General features: G+C 45.9%; 1 protein-coding gene across 1 annotated transcript in view; it reads left to right on the plus strand.

Annotated features, from left to right (window-relative positions):
* Nucleotides 1-15,700, plus strand: part of WNT2 (Wnt family member 2) — a 19,024-nt gene extending 3,324 nt beyond the window's left edge. Inside the window, exons 3-5 of the mRNA XM_009286873.2 lie at nucleotides 2,834-3,111; nucleotides 6,057-6,321; nucleotides 15,471-15,700. Coding sequence (XP_009285148.1) covers nucleotides 2,834-3,111; nucleotides 6,057-6,321; nucleotides 15,471-15,700 — 773 coding nt within the window. The remainder of the gene's footprint in view (nucleotides 1-2,833; nucleotides 3,112-6,056; nucleotides 6,322-15,470) is intronic.
* The last annotated feature ends 6,670 nt before the right edge of the window (nucleotides 15,701-22,370 follow it).

Raw genomic sequence — 22,370 nt, forward strand, 5'->3', positions numbered from 1 at the left:
GCAGCGGTGAAACTTCGTTTTTCATTTTCGGGGGAAGGCAAGGGGAAACGCAAAATTACCTTGGAGTCTCACAGTCAGCAGAACGGCACATACGGTAGTGAGAAGTACTGCTTTGCTTAAAAACCTGTATCAGAGCAGAAAGACACGGGCAAGGTTCAGAAAGGGGGAGTTGGCATATTAGGGGCTGGCCCTGCAGTTCCCAACTTCTCAGGCTTTCATTGTGTAATGGACCCCCAAATTAAGGGCTACAGAGAAATCGAGGTGCCAGAACGCAGCAGCTGGGCAGGGGGCTTTCCAGCACAGCCCACCCTGCCTAGGGAGACCAGTACTCTGGGGGGGGCTGAAAGGGGCAGCCCATGTCCAAACAGGATGCCAGTGCATTGGGATGGCAGACGACAACCCCTTCAGCAGGCTGGTTCTCGCTCGAGCGAGCGAGCTGCCCCAGGGAAGCGCAGTGACAGGATGCAGTCCCGCAGAGCTGTGCCGCCTGCGAGGTGTGGGGTCTGCACGTGTGCCGGGCAGCGCTGCCCTCCAGGCCCTCGGCCCTCTGCAGGGGTTGCGACAACCAGTCCCTCAGATCAGGATCTGGGGGAGAGATAAGCAGGGACACATCTGATAGGGGTGAGCCAGGCTTGTGCAGACCCTGAGCAGCTGAGGGCTACAATGTGCTTCCCACCCTGAGGGAGGATGGTTAAGCAGGGTCTTGTTGCCACCGAAATGTTGGACTAAGGCATCTAGTGAGTCTTCAGACAGCTTATATGGTCCTTTTGGCTTAAAGAAAGGGCTGAGATCTCTTACCGTGCCAGGATGTCCCTGTCCAAGTGGCAAACGTGCTGAGATTCTTCTAAACTGTAGCTCTTTTCACCGAACACCACACCTGGGTGCACAGCCGTGGCACACAGCTGGTGGGGCTGGCCCTGCCCTGGCACTTGTGTCCCTGGGATGTCGCCGGCACCATTTGAGACGGCCTCTCTGGGCTGTGAGCAGCGTGGCACCTGCAGGGACAGGAGGAGGAAAGTACCCCGGGGCCATTGCCCCAGCGGAGGGGATGGGGAGGAGGATAGGAGACGCTGGGCACGCTGACCCGAGCAGTGGGATTTCATCCACGGAGCATCATTTGGTGCCAGGCTCCGCTGCTGGTAAACGGTTGGTTCCTGTAACCGGCTTCACGTTCCCTTAGCAATTATTTGTGAGTAACCGGTAACGTCAGTCATCAGCTGAAGTTTTCGATGAGGTTTGTCTGACATTCAGGAAAACACGTCTGACAGAACACGGCCTAATTCTGATGAGGCTACTTCATAAAAAAAGTAAAAATGCAGTTTTTCCAAAAGTGAAGTTTTCACTGTTGGCTCATGGGAGAGAATTAAGGCGTCGGGCTTCCTTCTGAGCTCTATGCTGAGCCTGATCAGGCAGTGAATGCGATGGGAAATGCAGCTTGATATTGCTCTAATTTGAAATGAAATGTTTTTGATTAGTTTAATAAACTCCAATGAGACCTCTATCTTCCAACGACATCCAGTGTTTCTTTTTCATTTGTAAAAGTGTTGATGTTTCTGAATATGTTTTCTCAGAAAGGAAATCTTCAGAAGAGCATGATTTGTAACAAGCCACAATATCTCCCGCCTGATTTTGAAGGCAGTGTAGGGAAGGCAGGGTTTGCCCAGTCCTTTTGCAAGCTTCTAGTTGCCATTTGCCAAAGGTTTGCACAGCACACGGAAGTCTAGGGCCCTTCTTATTTGAAACATCTAGATGCTACTGGAATACAAATACTAAATAATAAGTTATACGGTCTAATGCTGCCCCTACAATAAAAATCACAGATAACATTCCCTCTTTGGGGTCCTACTTTACTGTGCTAACATTACTTAAGGCTTACAAGTCCTCTGAACAGGTCTCTCTCACTGCCAGTGGCCTCAGATACTGCACAAAAATCTACTTCTCACTCTTTCCATGCTAAAAAACTTTTAAAGCATGAAAACACCCCATTACCATACATAGAGTTGTGCCAATATAACATAGCTCTGTATTGTGTAAATTACTACATCTTAAAATAAACTTGAGCAGTCACTGCATTGACGTACGTTCCCGATAGCCTAAGAGTAGGCATAGCCTAGAAATGCAGATAATCTTTGGTATAATAACGTATCTTCATTAAGAGTAGGGAAAACTGCCCGAGCAGCTGGCGTGCGGAAGTCACAGCTGCCAGGCCAAATCCTGCCTCAAGCATGACACAAGTAGTGCCATTGATTTAATGGAACTTGTTTGTGTGAATTACGGTTACCGGGCTTGGTTCTAGGCAGAAAACCTAAATTTAATTTATTTTCAGAAAATAACACCCAAGATTTCTCCCTACCGCCTTTTAAGCAGGAAAGTTTATTCCGAGTGTTTCAGAGGAGGAAAACCTAGTTTCAAGAGTTATTTTCAGTATTTTGCAATGTACATGTTGTTCCAGTGTCCCTATTTAATAATTTCTTAAACCTGTCTCTGAAATAGCACTTCATATATTTCTCTAAATCGATGAAACATGTTAGAAATACCAGCTGTCCTATTCACATATCTGTACAAAACAACTGATCCATGAAAGTATATTAATCAATATCAGAAGCAAACGTTTAATGTTTTCCAACTCTAACACTATATTGATGAGCTTTTACCAGGGAGGGGTCCAAGTTTAAGCCATGACTAATTCTGGCTCCAGGGAATGTGTGTTTGTGTGATTTCAGCCCAGTTTTATCTTCTGCTCAGCAAAAAAGCCCAGGCTAACTGGCTGGAGTTAGGATAGCCACTCAAACTAACGACCCCGACGATTTTTAAAGCGACTTTTTTGTTTCAGGTAGTCGGGAATCTGCTTTTGTACATGCCATCTCCTCCGCTGGGGTTGTTTTTGCCATCACCAGGGCATGTAGCCAAGGGGAGCTGAAATCCTGCTCCTGCGATCCCAAGAAGAAAGGCTCTGCCAAGGACAGCAAGGGCCATTTTGACTGGGGTGGCTGCAGCGATAACATCGACTACGGCGTTAAATTTGCCAGAGCCTTCGTGGATGCCAAAGAACGGAAAGGAAAAGATGCAAGAGCGCTGATGAACCTTCACAACAACAGAGCTGGAAGGAAGGTGGGTGTCCATCCAGCAGATGCCTGGAGATGCTCTCAGTGAGCTCTCACAGGTCTGGGGCAGGTAACGGTTGCTGACTGATCTCAGCAGTTAGGAAGAAGCGTGGGCTGAGCGGGGGCCTGAGATGCTATTTCTGTCTCCCTTGGAGGTTCAGCGTGGCAGAGATCTCCAAACAGACTGAGTGCAACTGCTTGACAGTGCTCCCGTCTGAGTCAGTTCAGCGGCTCCTTGTGTGGGACGTTAAGCCCGAGCCCAAGTCGTTGCAGGATCAGTTTGGATGGAGGCATTGTTTTGAGCCTAATCCTTATATATGGAGGAGTTTTACTTTCAGTTAATAAAGAATAGAAATTCCTAAGGGAGGCTGAAGACCACGCTGAAGAACAGGCTTGACTATTAAAGAGCAAATTCAAAATAACGTTGGAGAAAAAAACCATACTGTCCATTCCTGTATGTATACGGTAAACCTAAACACAAAATGAGCAGAGATAAAATACAATTACTTCACCTTTTAAGAAAATAAATCCAAAATACGTGTCCCTCCAAAAGGCGTTGGCCTTCGGGCATGACCTGCTCTAAACAAAACCCTTCTCTAAACATTGCATGAAAATACCATTCTTCAATTTCAACAAGAAGAGTCTTTACTTTTTTATTGTAGGCGAGTAGAAGGAGTAGTTGCCGGACATATTGCCCACTGCTGGTGCAAGGGCTGAGGAATACATGCACTAATGTTTTGTGGTGGCAGTTATAAATAGTAAGAATAGTGCATCAAACTGGACTATGCTGTTTCATTATTCAAAACATATTCAAAAATTTCCTGCATCCAAAACATCAGAAATAATATGGAAAAATATTTTACAGTGCTAGATCAAGCTCTTCTAAAGTGAATCTTAGAGACGACTTGTTTCTTGTCTTTGGTTTTCCTTAATGTACATTCAGTAGGAAGTAAATTGTTCATATTCTGATCTTTTTGTATTAAAAAGTTCCCTTTATAAACTGTAAAATTGTTCTGTATTAAATAGTCCTTATTAGAAGAAAAGATCCAATTTTAATGAATTGTACTGCAAGGAGATGATTTTCCTGATAAATATTTCTCCTTCCAACATCTTTCCTCCTCCTGTTTATTACCAGCAGGTGTAATTAATATGTAATGTAGACAGATGAGGCTATTCAGGTCAGTGACATGCATATGCAATACTTTTGCTGTATTTATGTTACTGTCCAAAAGAGACTGCAGTCTACGACACAAGCGAAGACTTTATAGGGGTGAATTAACTTCACGCTGGGAAGTACTTTCTGAAATAGTCGAGTGTCTTAGTAAGTTTAAAAAAATATATACACCAATAATAAGACAGTATTGGTAAGCAGGTAGTTGTTTTTTTTTTTTTAGAAAAAAGATGAAGAGACTTTAATAAATGTATTTGATTAAAAATAACCAACACATTCTCATATGCTTTAGGACCTGCTTTATGGAAAGGGATGCTGTTTTGTATCCACGGTGCAGGGACCTCACTACCTCAGCCTGCTCACAAGCCTGGCATTCGGGTGTGGATAAGACCAGCTGTGCCCTTGGCTTTTTCTCACCCCCAAAAGGGGTGTTGATAGGTTTCTTTTAAAACTAGACTACTCTGATTTTACTAATTCAAAAATACATTGAATAAATATTTATAATAATCCCATACGGATCATACAAAATAATATGCTGTGTATCAGTATAGGAACATCACTGACAAAAAAGCCCTGCATCCCTATGTGCTGCCTCTGCTACTCCAGGCCTCAGTCCAGCAAGTTGTTTTAAACATACAAGTAGTTCAACTGATTCCCACTCAGACAGTTAAAACCAAGCATCTGCTTAAATCTCTTTCTGAGCAGAATCCCAGTTTTGTGACAGTACTATTGGCAACAAAGTGGGGCTGCGGGAACATCAGCGACTTCTTTGAAGCAGTCAAATCATTTACAAGTTGGAAAGAAAGCAAATTAGAAGTACTTTGGTTTTATAATACATTCTCGCTTTATTACTAAGAGCCTGACTGAAAAATGCTACCCCGCTGTGCATCAGTCTCACTCCTAATCATTGAGCTTTCCTCTCGCTTACCTTCCTCCCATGATGCTGTTCCTCTTGTACAAACTCTAAAATGTTCATATTTCATGAGCCCTTAAGGCATAATATTTATAGATCAAATATCCGTATCTTCAGAATTAGGAATGAATTATTTATTGTATATGAACCCTTCTGTTGTTCTCCAACATCATACAGATAGCTTAAATGTCTGAGATGAAGCTGAATTGGCTTTAATGCTATCCAGGCATTAAATTAGTGATGAAGGTGATCTCTCTGGTGCAAGCTAATGAAGGCCTTACTCTAAAATGTTTGTTAAAAGGTTTATAAGCATTTTAAAAATACCATATTTTAAAATTTTACGTGGAGCAGATGCCTAGCCCAGGTACGATGCTTCATACAGTCTCTGCAAAATCATTTAAATATGAAATGCCTATGAATTTGTAGGAAATATTTGAAACGCTATTCAGGGCAAAGGGCAACTTCATGAAGGCGAGCTAGAGAGGGTCAGCACGGCAATGCTTCAGCTGGAACGATGGGGAAAGGGGGTACCTTCGCCTACCAAGGGGCTGAGTGATTCTGTCCATTTCCCAGATCGTTTCCTCCTGTCCGGTCTGTGTCCTAGCGTTATGGACCATCTCGATCCTCGGGATGACTGGCAGGAGCGGGGAAGGTAAGCCCACCAGTCGGAGGACTGTGTGTACGGTTGAGTCAAGCAACCAGAGCAGACCAACCATGTGGGGATGACTTGATGCTACCAGTGGGTGTCACTACAGACCGTGATTTGGAGACCCATTGCAAGCCTGGCATTACAGGATGAATGGGAAAGGGCTGAGAAGTGTAAATTAGTTTGTTTCACCTGTGTGTATTTTACTGCGTTTCTAAACAGGCCGTGAAGCGGTTTTTGAAACAGGAGTGCAAATGTCACGGTGTGAGTGGATCATGCACTCTAAGGACCTGTTGGCTGGCCATGGCAGACTTTAGGAAAACAGGAGATTATCTGTGGAAGAAATACAATGGAGCGATTCAGGTGGTCATGAATCAAGATGGCACGGGTTTCACTGTGGCTAATAAGAGATTTAAGAAGCCAACTAAGAATGACCTGGTATACTTTGAAAGCTCTCCAGACTACTGTATCAGGGACAGGGATGTAGGTAAGCCTCTATCGTTACACGTGAATGGTTTTATTTCAGACGTTTGTACTTTGAAGGTAAAAAATTATCATTATTATTGAGTGTGTGTGTGTGCATATATACATATATACATATATATAAAAAAAAAAAATCCATGCATGTAACCAGCAGGAAACAGGCAGGAAGATGTTTTGGAAGGATAGCTCTGTACAAGAACAATAGCTCCTCAATATCCCTAGGTGTATGACAACCAGTTGTTCTAATATAATTCAGCAGTTTCTTCCAGATGCTATGAAGCCCTGGAGACGCTGCAAGGCTGAAGTTGCTTTTAGGACAAGCAACTTGAGTTATGCTCTGGAGGCAGGTCCGTACTGTACACAGCCACGTACACGCTTGTATCACACAGCTCACTCCAGAGCTGCCAGATGTAACTACAGCAGCCCCAAGTCCCACGATGTCCCTATGATACCACCTCCTGTTGCACTGCTTGTCTTCCATGTTGTTATGCTGCTGCTGCAGACTCCCAAGAGACCAGTGTCCTCCGTTATCTGCACATTCCCCGCAGCTCACTATGGACCGTGGACCCCCTAGTTGTAGACGCACCTCTCCCCATCAGTAATGTAGGAGGTGCAGCAACTTGGTGCAAACCATGCTTGCACCAGTCAATGGAGCTGTCGGTAACGCAGTGCAAGGCAGCTGGAGGACGTGCAGGTGGATGAAAGCATAGAGGTCGGTGGGGCCCAGCACACTGCATCGAGTGACGCGGCTGTGTATTCCTCTTTACGAGACAGTGTTGGCTCCGTCCATGATAACCTTCACGTTTTCTGAAGAGTTGTGCCAGCCCCAGTGGGAAGAGGTAAAGTTTCAGGGCTGCTATTAACACTGAATTTTTCTGCTGGTAGAGATTTCAATAGAGACACACTTAACAGTGTTGCAGGATTCAAGGCATTGCCAAGCACCAGGAATCCTGCTAACGGTTCTTGACCCGTGTATAGCATTTCCTGATGTGGCAATTAGAAACCAGCAACTAGAAAACCTGAAATTTGGAAAAGAGAGCCAGACTGAGTAATGTATGAAAGATGTTGTGGAACTAATTAATAGGTTGTATAACGTACCAGATTGCACCCGCTATGACATATCCGTAAGTATCTGGATAGCAATGCAGCTCAACTCTTTTTGGCACCGCTGCATATTTACAATCCAAGTTCACTTGGAATAAGCTTTGCAAAACAACTGTACTTAAATAAGAACAATATGTGAAACCCTGGTCATGTACTATTGACTTCAGTGAACACAGAATTTCATCCAGTATGCTTATGTTGTACAGTGTTTCTAGTTAGTTGAGTAGTCAAGGTAATTTTAAATGTTATTTATGGCTTTTGCAGGTGATGCTTATTACCTGCACAAGCACGTGTTGTTCCTTGAATAGCGACCGACACTGTAAAATCTAATACTTTAATCCAAGTGAATAAATGGGCATATTGTGGCATTGTGCAGAGACTAACTTTGCAGACTAGGATTTACTCAAAGTTTTGTTGCTTGAAGTTGCCTCGTTCATTGTAACACCCGTGATTTCTTTCCCCCAAAAAGGAGGGCCCACACATGACCCACTTTTATGTCAAAAAGCCGTTTAATAATCTCTTTGTACTAAGCCTAATCTCATCTGTCAGTCTTGTTATTGTGGAGGAGAGTGGGCATTTTTCACCACAGTGTATTATGCGCGCTTGCCTGACACTGTCAAGCCTGCCCAGAGATGGCAGAGTCTGACACGTGCTTTGGTTCAGCTCAAGATAAGGCTGCGGATGAGGTGGTGTTTCTTTGCTGCCCAGAACTCAGAGAATGTGGCTGTTTGGAAGAGCACATTTTTGGCAAGCTGCAGTAAACCTTTAACGGGGTGCGGGATGCCCTGCTGCTCGCGTGGAGCAAGGAAAGAATCAGACGAACAAAAACTGATCTGGCTTTGAGAGAGGTAATTTCAGCAGCTGAGCAGCATTTTTTCTTTATTACCTTTGGTTTGCCCTGTTGAGCGCTCCGGAGTGTTAGCCCTGTTAAATGACCAGAAATGAAATGAGATTATGGAAGTCTGAGTTTAGAAATAGGTGGGGAGCATCTCAGCGTCAGCTAAATGTAATACCACAGCGCTTTAGTATGTCCTTGAATACAGTTCTGCCTTTCATTCTCGGGGGAATTCAAGCAATTTAGTGCTTTGGGGGGGGTAAAAAAAAAGTATATCTGGAGATTGGTTAGTATGGGGACTGAATGAAGGATTCCCAGAACAAACCTTACGAAGCGTCACGACTTGACCAGGAGACAGCTTCACAAGCTGTAAAATGACCAAGCCAGTGTCCTCTGTGGCTTGGGTGGGCTAACACATATGAACCAGTAAATTAAAGGTGCTCAGGGGTTGTATCATCAGCGGCCTATCCAAAAAACTATGCGTCTTGTCTTCTGCTGTTGGGGCTTTTAGTGGCGGCTCTTCTCGGGTGGCGGTCAGCCACTGGAGGGTGCTGGAACTGAATACACCCCGCTGGGTCTGGCAGGCTCTTCTGGTGGCGGGCAGCCACTGGAGGGTGCTGGAACTGAATACACCCCGCTGGGTCTGGCAGTCTGTCTGGGGGAGGCAGCTGGACGTACATACATGAATTGCCCGTACGAAGTGAAAAATGTGTTACTATTTTTTTCCTAGAAGGAACAGAGGAGTCATTGCTTTTGGGAGTGAGATAATATGTGGAAAACACTAATAGCAACTCAATAGCAAGAGAACGTAATAACCCAACCACCTCTTGTCTAGCATTAAGATTTCACGACTTTTAGAGAAGGACCAAAGGAAGATTTTCAGAAGTGTTCAGAATTCACTTACCTCTGCTCACATGGATGCCGAAATAATTTTTGCTCACGATTTTGTACTCATAATTTGATAGAAACAGAGGTAGGACATCCCAGAGGGCTTTTGAAAGTCTTGTCATGAACTTACACATTTTGCCACGCTTTGCACAGTCTTCCCTTATATTATCATAAATTTCCGGCTCCCAAAACCAATACAAGCGTACCCAGCACTACACAGGGAGAGACCTGTTAGAAATGATAAAGCTGTGAAGGGAACTAAAGTGACGGCTACACAAGTGGCTGTGGCACGTACTCTCTTACCCTGAATGCGTAACTTCACCTCCGAAATGCTGTAAAAAAACTTTTGCTTGTCTGCTTATAAGCTTCTGTTAGAAGCATTTTAAGTTCTGAAAGATTGCTATTTGATCATCCATGCAGGCTAGGTTGATTGAAAGCTGTTGCAAGTTTATCATGTTTTGAACGTACTGGTGGACAAGCAGAGACTGCTTTAGGAATAAACATGAGCAGTCGTAGAGCGGGCATCACCAGCTTGCTGGCCGAGCTTTCGTTACAGGCTGTTGTTCGTAGAGACTATTAAAGCAGTGTAATGTCTTCCTGCGAAAGAAAACATTTTAGAACAGGTTTATAATTTGTACAGAGCAACCAAAAAGCATAAGCAATGTTTAAGTGAAGCCTCTTCCTGCAGGGAGACCACCACCGAAGTGTGTAGAGCAAGCTGAGCTCAGCTACGCATGTTGAGGTGGTGCGTATGAGCAAGGAGGTTTCATCCCCAGGCGGGGACACCAAGGTGGAGTTGGTGGGTGAGTGGCAGGATGGCGTTGGTGAGCGCGTGTTGACTGTTCACAACTCTTCTGGTAGCAAAGAGGCTTTGGCCACGTGGAGGTGGTGGTGGAGCAGAGGCAGGTCGTGTCTACGTGTAGATGGTCTCGAGCTGCTGCAGCAGTCCCTCAGGACCTGCTGCAAACCCATGTGCCACGTGCTTCAAGTCACCTGTAGGTTTCTCCCAACACTCGCATGGTCCTGGTTTGGGCGCTGTCAAAGTCAGCATCACTGCCTCTGCCTGCGCATAAGGTGTGGGTTGTGTACCTGGATTGCGGTGGTCATCTTCTGTGTCCCCAACAGGCAGACAGGGTGCTGCGGCTGGGTCTGAGGACCCTCCACACCCGGTCTCCTGGTGGAAAGCGCTGTGGAGATGCATGTGCAGTGCTATGGGCAGCCTGCAGGAGCTGCGCATTGGGTGACAAACCACATGCCCAGGGTGACCTGCTCTGGGTCCTTCACAGGATTATTTTCGTGTTAATTTATTTCCCCTGCTGCCCCACATAAGCCGTTTGCTGCATTTTTGAGACGAATGAGGCCAAGTCCAGAGTGAAAGAAAAATGTGAAATTAAAGTGTAGTCTGCAAAGTATTGTGTTGGGCAAGATGTGTTAGTACTTGAGGTATGTAACCCATGGAGGGAAACCAATCCTGATCTATGTTAAAAACTTCTCACTGAGGTTAGCCGCATACAGGCAGTCCCTGTGCGACTTCTTGGCCCGTATATCCCACTTCACACATTGCAAATATATTGGGTGCAGTCCCGGCCCCATGCAAGCTGACGGTGGAGCTTGCGATGACTTCCATCAGGGCAGCTCTCCTCCAAGCACCATCCAGCAAGGGAGCAGCACAATTGCCCCAAGAGCCTCTGGTTGCTGAGAGGTTATGACAGCTATCAGTAGCTATGGAAATTAGAGCGAGACGCATTTGCTCTAAACTGAATCTGGATAAGCTGTTTTTATCAGCACGTTGCTGTCTCTTCGTTGCTGGCCTGGGAAATCCCAGCCCCTCTGGACAAGGCTGCCTCCAGCATGCGCTGCCTGTCCTCTCCAGCCCTGCTGTACTGAGGTGTTGTACGTGAAACGTGAATGTTTCTTGGTATGACAAGTAGCTTTAGAGCTACTTTTCTGTGAATATTTAATTTTATTTTTTTTCCCCAAACGCTCGTGTGGAAACTAGTTTATTGTTGTTGGGAGTTTCACTGCTTGGTTTGGGGTTTTTTTTAGGTGAAAGTCAAGTAATGAACTTTATTGCTTGAAGCCAGGTTTTTAATCAATGGAAATAGAAGGGAAATATCTCACGTTATAAAGGAATAAATACATTTTCGTGCTTTAGGAATGGGAAAAAATATTTTTCAACTTACCATATGTTTGCTTAAGAAAACAACTGTGCAAAACAAGAAGAAAGGGTTTGATGTACGGGCCGTAAATTTGGCAGTATTAAAAGCTGTGGATGTTTTGGCAGGTATAATGTTGTGGGTCGGCATGGCAATTCCAACACTTGAAATAAAAACAAAGAAGTTGCACGAAAACTTTTTACAAGTTAGAACATACTCCTGCCTCTTAAGCGATGAGGAGGTGCATTACAGGTAGCAGGCAAAGCTCAGAAAACTCCTCTGTATTTTGTTTAGTGTCTTCTGTTGTCTTCATCACCGGGGTATGTGAGTGCCCCCAAGGAGCGCAGTAACTTGCCCGGCTGCTCGCTGTCGGTTATTGTTCATTTTCCTTCTCATGAGAGAAGCCGCAAAGATGCTGAAGATGCTGTTTGAACTTCTCAAAAACGTTGGTTTTGCTCAGAAACTAAGCCTTTATATGAGCCTGTTTTCTCTTTCATCACGTTCTGTGGATAATTTAGTCTCCTCTCCTAGTGGTGCAGTAAATGTTGATGTTGTATTGTGGGCAGTATCAGATGATACCGACTTCTGACTGTCTGTTAGGGGCTGAAATCATTTTGGTTTTGAAGTCAGTGGCAAAACTCCCATTGAAACCAGCAGGCGTATCCTGCTCAGGTTCCCCTTCGCTGCTGTGCGGTTTCCCCAAACATCTGGAAATGAGAACTTTGGAGTTGGAAACTAACCTGTGCCTCGGCTGAGGAATGCGGTCAGACCTTCCCAGGGCAGCTCCTGCACCTCATCACAGCCAGGCATGATGACCCGCGCCTGGCCTCACGCGGAGGGGAACGTGGGGTCTTCCTTCCACCCCAGCAGCCAGGCAGCATGGCCCCGCTCTGCTGCCGGTCAGGAGGCGTGCTGAGGTGGAGAGCGGCTTTGCTTTGCCTCCGCTGGAGGAGTGACACCTGGCCGGCCGCTGCCCGACGGTGGCACAGCGAAGGCTATTGAGCTATCGAGCGTCCAGCTCGTTTCACACAAACAACATGCAGAGAGCAGAGCACCAAGTGGTTTGAAATCTAACCTAAATGACGGTTGTTGGAGATTATTGTCCTAGACATGCTGCGTTACACAGCCCAGGCACCCCGGGACTTTGGGGCTGGGCCCCGTCAGCGGGGTAAAGCAGCACGCAGAGCAAGGGAGGTGAGGGGGAGCCCGTGCAGGGAGGTAAGCAGGAATTCACACCAAGTTCCTGATGCAGAACGTTAATCATATGAGTCACAGGCTTGGGCGTTGTACCTTTTTTTTGTCTGAGCAGAGAGGGCAGGACAAGCGCCTATAAACGTGGTTATTCAGTTGTATTTTGCACAGTCTGGCATGTGATGGATATTGCTGTGGGCTGACACAAGCACCAGCACTTAGGTTCAGATGTCCCAGCTGTTTGCACAGTGTCGCGGATGGAGGAGAACGTGGTAGCCGGGAAGCAGGTTTGGTTTGTTTTCTGCCACAGGCTTCCTACGGGACCACAGGTGGATCATGTAGCTCTGCATCCTCTTGACTCCTCAACCCTGCCTAGATCGGGGGCACCTGGGGCCACTAGAAGTCTCTCTCCCCCAGTGCAGAGCAATTCCTGGAAAAAGGATCTGGGAAAGGCCTTTTGGCATCAGTGCTTTGCCTGTTGTGCAGGTTGCCCCGGTGCAGCTGGCCTTGCAGGGAGAACTGCGTGGCAGAGGGCTTGCTAGGGGTGGTGCGTGCCCATGTGGGTCGTTGCTGGTGCTACCTTTCCTCCTCCTCCTCCTCCCCCCCGGGACCCACTGCACTGGGATTCAGGTGCTGTCACTGGCTGCGGGAACAGGAGACCGGGAGCTACTGCTGGTTCCCTGGTGCAGGGCGTGCCTGATGCAACACGTCACTGGTTTTTACATCAACCTGAGGTGCTCCCCCAGATAGCAGAGACTTACCTTAAAGTGCTGTTCAGCTGCCTCCCCAAGGATGCTGTGCAGAGCACTGGTCCACGGGCAGCAGTGTGAGCAGGCTTGGACCCCAAGGAGATCTGGGATTTATCAGGCTGCAGGTGCAGGAGCCCATCTCTGGCTCCGTTCAGCGTGTCTTCTCCTCCCTCTGCCTTTTCCCTTTCGGGTGGCTCAGCAGGTCTCCACCTGGCCGGTGCCACAGCACCTTTGTGGCTCAGGACCCCTGAGCCGGGGCCGGTGTCTCCCCCATCAGCAGCAGCTGGTGAGCAGCTCCTGGGGCAGGTGGCTGGGGCGGCCGTGGACACCCACTGAGCCTGGAGTGTGTGTGGCCGTACAACACCCTTCTTCTGCTCTGCCCGCAGCAGACCTGGACCAGCGATTTGATATTGAAGCTTTCCAGGTGTATATTTCTACCCAATGAATATTTAAATATTTAAATAAATACAGGAATATAGGCTATGGGAAGGAAGGCTGAGACGCCTTCTAGGGACTGAAACACTCCTCCGGCGCAGCAGTTGAAGCCTGTCCTGACTTAGATGCAAAAAGAGCAAAACATCCCCCACCGTGGCTAAGAGGCTAAATCACGTATCGGTCCCATGAAAACCCACCGTCTGAGAAGGTGACTTTACTGAAGTGCCTGAGACCATTCGTTGCCTCAGTGTCTGGGCCCAGGCCTGAAAAGACGTGAAGTCTCCCCCGTGCTGGGGACAGTAGAGGGTGGAGGCACAGTGAATACTTGTATGTTGTGAAGTGCTTCAATACAGCAGCAGTGGTATATATAACCGTAAGTACACCATAGGGGGGAAAAAAAGAAAATCAGAGTTTATGCAGCTTAGATTTTTAATAATTACAGATTAATTACAGCTTAAGTTTTATTAATTAAGATTGGTTTGCTGTACTAGCTCATGCAAATTTGAATTAATGTCTGCATGTATTTTTTTTCTTTAAGAAGGTAAATTGTTCATCTTTGATGTACGCCTGTGAATACACTTTGTAAAATGTTTCTGGTTAATTTAATGACCGTAGTCGATATTTAGAGAATCCCATTTTGGCCAAGACCAGAAGAATGGAGCTATAATCAGGTCTAGGGAAAATGTCAGAACAATGTTCATCTCGTGGATATACCTGAAATTGATTTATAATAGCAATACATAAGAAATTAGGTGAAGCAATGAGTATTCATGAAGTTTTCAGATGGATAATAATGATCTGTCAACAGGTGTGGTATAGATCCGAAAGTGAACCCTAAGATAAGTTTGTATTAGCTGAGCAGCAGCTCCCATGTGGTACAGTAGCTGGGCGGGCTAAGACATGCCTTAAAGAGCCATTTTGTGCCATGTGGAGATGGGCAGAGGCATTTCAGCCACTCCAGAGAGATTGTAAGAACATGAAGAGGTGGGGTATGTTCCCCTACCCCTCCTTCTGTCCACAGCAGGCTCTAATTTAGTTTCTCCTAATTGCTACCGAGAAAGAGGAGAAGAACCCTTGGCGCGTACCCCACAGAGATGAGGTGCACAGAGCAGCCACTCTTCAGCTGCCACCTGAACTGGTGGACACGGGGGCCGTGGGCGGACGCAGCCGTGATGCCAAGTGGTTGGGGTGCTTCTGTGCTCACTTGTGCAACGACTTTAACCCTTGGCAGCATGGTTACTCTGCCCAGTGTGTCCCTTGCAGCCACCACATTTAGCAGTCTCCTCTTTCCCAGCCCTCCCCTGCCCACCCAGAGCTCCCCTGCAGAGCCCATGAGCTCCCAAGCACCACAGGGGTGCTCCTCCTGGGCACCCCATTTCACACAGCCCGGGGGGACTGGACGCAGGGGGCTGGAGGGGGCCGCACGGCTGCCTCGGGGAGGGTATCTACTCGCTGGAGAGGAAAGAGATGCTCGGGAAAGATGAAGCAAAGCACGATGCTACTAACAGAATTGGGCAGAGCCTTGAAGTATTTGGTCCATTTTACTTGTTCTCATCTCCGAAGCTGATTTCCAGGATAAATTTGAGAATTTCCAACCTTAATGATTCTATGATTCTATGATTTGAGAGCAATTTTACCTTATTATAGGCATTTCTCTGGCTTGATATTGAATCCCAGGTGATGTGATGTTGAAGGACCAAATACATTGCAAATTACGGCTCCTATACCTATTTTCATATGCTTTCTGTCCTTCCTTAAAATCCACCTCCTGACCTGTCCTGCATTTCCTTCGTAGGGTCCCTCGGGACAGCTGGTCGGGTTTGTAACCAAACCTCCCGCGGCATGGACAGCTGTGAAGTGATGTGCTGCGGGAGAGGCTACGACACCTCCCGTGTCAGCAGAATGACAAAATGCGAGTGCAAATTCCACTGGTGTTGTGCTGTGCGCTGCCAGGACTGCCTAGAAGTGGTAGATATTCACACCTGCAAAGCGCCAAAGAGCGCTGCCTGGATCTCCCGGACATGATGCACAGGCTACTGATGCTTGAGGACCTCAGCCTTTGCCCTTCCTGGTCCATGCAGGGAATGAGTCCGAGGTCTTCTCTACTTTTACGCCAGTTTTGCCTTTGTCCTTCATTGCGCAGAAGCTGCTGAATAATTAATACAAACTCTGCAGCATTTACTTCCCATTTCTGCATGACAGTGTTGCTGCAGAGTTGTCTGTGCATAAACTGATGCAGCTCTGGAAGGACGTACTTCTGCCGGGACTCTTCCAACCAACACGCAACTCTCCTCCGGACTCCCTGTGGCAATTCATTCCTGCCATCAGGAACACAGCAAGACGCAAGGATGGGGCCTTTCGTACAGCACCACCACCACCAACTGCATGGGCTGAGCTTGCTCAAGCATCTTCCAAAGGATCTTGTGCTGGCCACAGTCGTGCCCTGGATACTGAAGTGCTTGGGAGTTTGAGCACCGGTTGGTGATTCCTCCATGAGAGAAAATCTGGGGCCAGGCTGGGTGAAAGGCTTTACCGGAGGGGTGTTTGTCCATCCCCGGTGGACTGGAGTTTGCAGTGAGGTGGCCACCTGAGGCCACCCCAGCCACCGTTAGCATGCTGTGGCTTCCCATGGGGCAGAAATTGGCCCATGGCAAAAAGCAAAGGAAACTGCAGGAGAAGTATTCAACCACAACACTTTCATAAACTATTAAAGAGTCAAAGCAAATGTCTTAGTTATATATTTGTGAAAACTTGCCTTAAAAGCTTTTAAAAGGTCACTAATATTAACTGCTGAGTTTTTTTGTGATCTGAAGGATCGAGAAGAAGAGATTTGTTTCTCAGCCTAGTGAGAGCTGGGTACAGGAGACTCAACTACCTGAGGATAAGATTTCCTATTTTTCACTTACTGAATAAGCAGAAAAATGTTTGCAGAAAGCTGATGGAGAAGGAAATACCTTGTCTCAGTAATGATCGGGTTTCTAAAGAACCTATCAATCTCTATGTTCTTTTAAATTTAATAAATCTATTAAATGTGTTCGGAATGATACTTTCCATTCAGATGGGGACTTCCAAATGAGATTTTTCACTGAATACTTTCTGCAAAAACTTACGCCTAAGATTAAGGGTGCATTGGCCTCTGATGGAGGCAGTTACAGGTTGTGCCAGGTCCATATGCTGGGCTGGGATCAGCACAAAACAACAAAGCACTGGAAAGACGTGCAGGCTCACGAGGCCCAGAAATCGCAGCCTCACTGGAGAGGAGCTGGGTCAGAGAGGGACCAGCCGTCTCTCCTTGGAGCAGAGACCAGCAAATGAGCCAAGACGAAAGATGGGGCCTGTGCCGGTAAGTCTAATAAGGCTCTGGAAAAGCACCCATGAAGTGCAGAGACAGGCAAGGTAATGAAAAATTAATGTAGGAAAAGGAGGTTGAACGGGTGATAGAACGTATTGTAGATGCAGGTAAAATTTCCATACAAAAATGAGAAAGACTGGAGGAAACTTAGCTGGGTACAAACAGTGCATGAAAAAGTAATATACAAGTAGAATACTGTGGCAATAAAGAGAGTACTCTGGTTATGTTTTTTATTTTATTTAAAAAGAATATTTTAAAAGAGTGGGGTTTTTTTGCATTCAATGGTCTTGAAAGAGCAGTCATTTACATCTGAAAGGCTTTGGAAAAAGTTTGTATCATTAAAATGGGCAAGTCATCTCCAGAAGGCACAGCTGGCATTAAAAGATTAGGAGGATCCAGAAAGGTATTTATTTGGACAATAAGATAATGTTTCAGTTACCGTGCACGGCATTAATGTAACGGTCACGGCTAGAAGTAAGAATAATCACGCTTCTGGGTATAAACCAACTGCTGGTGGGAATAGCCCTGCCAGCGTGTTAGTGTACAGGGTGTGCATTACACACACACGCACATGCAGTGCGTATACAGGTACAGGCATTCAGTTCAGTGGTTATACTGTTGGCCTCGTTACTGCTGGCAATTCTGGCTCTGGGCTGGATAAGGAAAATTTTGCACCTAATTGTATTTAAAGGTGAGCCCCAAGGAGAATTTTTATTAGGATTTCATTGTGAAATTAAATCCGCATGTAGTTCACAGCCTGAGCAATACCACATTTTAAGCCTTAAACTTAAAAGCAGTATAATATTTTTTAATTTGTTTTGTACCAGGTGTTTTGAAAGGTTCAGGGATCTTTTGAGTAGTCTACAAATTCACCATGTAATAATGCAGAAAATATTTCAACGTTCTGGAAAAAAGGAAGCCTCATTCTTACAAGGGAACATGTTCTAGGAAGTTGAATAAAAGGTGATGAAATCAGGTCGCTTCTTAACTCCGTCATTTGGTTAATATGTCAGAAAACAAACCCACCCGACTTCTGCAGTCCTAGGTAAAGCGTTTTGGGGTCATTGTATTAAAGGTGGAACTTTTATTCCCCAACCTGCTCCTCCTCCTCCTCCACTGAGGTACGTCTTCTTGCTCTGGCCTTCCCCCTGGTCTCAGGGGCCTGTGGTTCCTGAAGGCTGGTCTTACCAGTAAAACCAGGAAGATGGTGGCATTGAGTACCTTGGCCTTTTTGGTGTCCTTTGTCGCCAGATCCCCCGCCCCGTTTAGCGGCGGGCCCACCAAAGGCGCACAGCAGGCTCAATTTTATATTCCACACAAGTGCCATACTAATAAGCTGCAATGCAACCCCCCCCCGCCAAACCCACTTCACCACAGGAAAACCAGAGTATTTTGCAGCACAAGTGTGTAACAGCTGAGCTCGCCAATTATTTGATTAATTTTTTTGCTGTATTTCTGTATTTTTTTAAAGAAAAGAGCTCACGGTAGGCTGCTTACAGCTGTAAGCATTTCTGCTGCCTTTTCCATGAAGAAAGGACTCCCGGGAGCTTTTGCTATTTCTTAGTGGGAAAAGACGCTCAGAGATGTAAATATTGCTAGGAAAGGCACCTCCTCGACCTTCAGCTCATCAAATAAAGAAAACAAAAGGGAAAAAAAAAAAGAAGAAACAAAGTCAGGCAAGGCAAATGAAATAATCCTGTATTTTGTTCTATGGAATAAATTTATTCATGTATTTAGTCATGAAGAGGAAACAGCTGTCCCTAGGTAGACACTTTAGTGTCAGAATAATGTTAGCTGAGGCAAAAGGTTGTAGAATTAGTATCATTTTTTTAAATATACAGTCCAATTTTCTTGAGGGAGTTCCCTTTACTTTCGCTGCATGAAATCGGAAACTAGCAGCGCTCTGAAATGCTGTTAGCCTGCCAAGCTTTTTGGGATTGCTCCCTCCCCACTATTTTCTTTTTTAACAAACTTAACCCTAAAAAGTGTATTGAGCTTTTTTAGGAGAAATCTCATGAAAAAAGTATAATTTTCTTTTACCTCATGGAAAATGGGGAATGACTTTTAGGAATGGTGGTGTATGTTAGGGCATGTGGGTACTGTAGCTCAAGAGATTGTTGCGTTGCTGCTTTTTTTTTCCCCGCAAAACTATCTAAACTCAATTTGTGCATCTCACCCTCACCTCTCACCCCTGTGTAACCTTCTTTGCAGATGTGAATTAGAACCGAAATACCGCATTTCTGGTACTGTGCTGCACAGCTGCTGAAGGGCATCCAGCCTGGATGCCCAAATCACACCTGCAGCCAGCGCTCCCTGCCCGCAGGCTTCGTGCCCGGCCTCTCGCGGGACTCGGCGTATGGTGGCAAAAGGGAAATGAGCATTTTACTGGGGATTAGTGAAGGTCGCGCAGCTTTTGGGCTGGGGAGGGGAAAAAAAGCTCTTAATCCAGTGTGGCAGCACAAAGCGTACCAACGCTTGCTCACCTCGGTGGGTTTTGCCCTATGCTCTTGGGAAGGGCTACAGCCATCATGTGCAGGTGATGGCCACCTCTGAGGGCAGAGGCGGCTTTGTGGTCACATCTGAGAGCCTGCAGGTTTCTCCTGCCACTTCAAATGACACGAATGAACTTGTATTGCTATCTGAAAGACAGCGGCAGTTCATGGGCTGTAATCACAAACATGGGTTTGTGGGGTTTTTTTTGTCTAACAGCTCATTTGCCTGATTAAACGGATGTGACATCCTAATGTAAGATCTTCTCTTGTGTGAAAGAAGCAAACATATTTGAATCAAAATATTGACTGCTCCTCCTCCGTTGTTCCAGGGGTGCCTCTCTGCTCCCTCGGCAGTGGGAGCCCTGCAGGAAGCCGGGGGCTACCTTGCACGCGCTGCCATAACTAGAGCCGCTGAGGTTTTCAAGCCCTCCGTGCGGTGACGGCCACACCGGGTGTGAAGGGATGTGCGCGGTGTGCGCGAGGGGTGCAGCTTCCTTTGGATGTTCACCTTCTGCAGGCTTCTGCAACATAGGGAAACTCTTGATATATTTTTTCCTCCTTTCTACTGGGGTAAGGACTTCTATGCTTTCCCGCTGAATACTCAGAGTCTGTTTATTTGGCCTTCACACCACATCACAGCAAACAACCAGAGAAAACGACAGCCTTCCCCTAGGTGCAGCACTCACCTCTCGGAGTAGGGCTCTCACTTGGAGCAGCTGTAAATCTAACCGGTTGGAGGGCCAGAAGGTGGCCAGCTTGACTTACCTGACACTCCCGGGGGGGGCGTCTCTCCTTTTTTTGTTCTATGCAGGTTACAGTGTAATGAGATAGCGTGCATCCAAATTGTACTAGGTTGTCTTTAAAGAAAAAAATGGGAACTGTGAACATTTGGAGCTTAAAAACTCCTCCGCCCTCCATAAATCTGCAAACCGAAGATTCGGATGAGTTATTATCTGAACCAGATTTCCAGAAGGCTCATCTCCGCGCTAAGCCGGAGGCTTTCCATCATTATAATCATGGGCTGTGTTTGCCTTTTGATCTAAGCCGTGCTGAACTTCACAGGAAACATGTCAGAGGCAGAAAAGCCTACGGCAACAAACTCTGCCCAATGAAAAAGAAAACCCTTTTGTCTGACTTGCCTAGTCTCCCAGATGCCTAGAATTATAATTAAAGCTAAAGAGATATTTTCTAGATAAAATCCATGGCTCATTACAGCTTATAAGGGAGATGGATACTAGAAATAGTTGAAATAGAGTTGTATATTTTTGAGTTCCTGAAAGTTCCCCATAGTTCAAGGGAAGGACCTGATTCTTCTAGGAGTTAAGCACTCCTTTTTATCAGACTATTACAGATAGTAATTCCCACACAGATCACAATTCACATCATCTCGTCTTCTGACAGAAGGCCAGACTAGCACCTTAGTTGCTGATAAACATGGACATTTGTATATAGCTAGATATACACTGATACGCAAACACATTTACGTATTAGCACTGTTACTCACAGAAATTTGTTCTTTTGAAATGTAGGGTACATATAAATGAACTTTGAAAGGTTTTTTGAGGTGGCCGGGAATGAGCGACACAAAACAGCCCAGGACAGCAAGAGCTGGCTGTGCCCGAACCTTCCGATTTTCACCAACCTTAAATAATCCTGACAGCACCGTTGTGAGGCAAACGAACGAATACCATTACCCCTAGTTTTACAGCTAGAGATACACAGGAGCACCTGCTGTAAAGGCGTCCTCTGTGGCTGTTCTAGCAACTCAATGCAAAGCTGAGAACACAAATATTGGCCCATTTCACACTTCCACATGCTGTCCGCTAGCAATCCGCTACCTCTAATCTTATGCCGCATCCCACATTAAATGTAAGTCATGCTAATTTCAACATTACAGTGAATTGTTTTGCAGAAATAATGGCCAGAGATGAAAAACCTCTATGGAAATCCCCAACGGCGACACACCTCACCAGTTTTAGCATTTAGTCCTTTTACACCAACTGCAATAATGGGAGCGTTGTCTGTGCTCACTCATTTCCTCGTTGATAAACAAACTTATCTGCCGGTGATCACAGTCCCTGGAGCTGCTCAGCATTTCTAGAAGAACAGCAAAGTTGAACTGGCAAAGTGGCATTTTTGATCCATTGCATTGGGTTCATGCTTCCTTATTTGGGAGAGGAGTTGGAAAAAAAAAAAAAATCCTTGAAGCATCTGTAAGGATGCACTGTCAATCCTCGACAGACAGGACTACTTGCTTCAACCTCCAGATCGAATTCTTGATCTCAGAGCTGGCTGCGTGCACTAGCAGAGGTCTCTGTGGGAAGTTTCCATCTACAGTGGCTAAGTTATAAATGAATACTTTTGTCTAAACCTCTCACAGCACAAGGATAAGGTTTCCTGAGGTAAGCACTAATGACAAAACACCAACCTCTCTATTAATTGTGCGTGAACTAACACCAATTTTGCTCGTGAGCTTCTGGTCTCAAGCAACAGTTTATAATCCTGATGTTTAATCTGTACAGGAAAAAGTACCTTCTTTTTCACACTTGAAAAGTACTAGTAACGCAGTAAAACCTCAGCAAGAAATACAGAAAAGCATGAATGCGATGATCACTCACGACAGGTAAATTTGTCTTCAATTCTCTGCCATTACTTACGCTTTGTTCTGTAGACAGAGAACAAAGCATGGAGCTTCTGGAGGCACTTGAAATAACAGCGGTGTGAACAAAACCTGTAAAGTACGTGGACTTTTTGAAAATTCAAATAAGGACAAAGCTCACCTCTGTGCAGGGATGGGAATGTGCCAATGTGCCATCCAAACTGCCTGGAGAGCCTAAAGCTGCTTTAAGCA

This window comes from Aptenodytes forsteri, unplaced genomic scaffold, assembly GCF_000699145.1.
Source record: "Aptenodytes forsteri isolate BGI_AS27 unplaced genomic scaffold, ASM69914v1 Scaffold166, whole genome shotgun sequence".
Classification (NCBI taxonomy): domain Eukaryota; kingdom Metazoa; phylum Chordata; class Aves; order Sphenisciformes; family Spheniscidae; genus Aptenodytes; species Aptenodytes forsteri.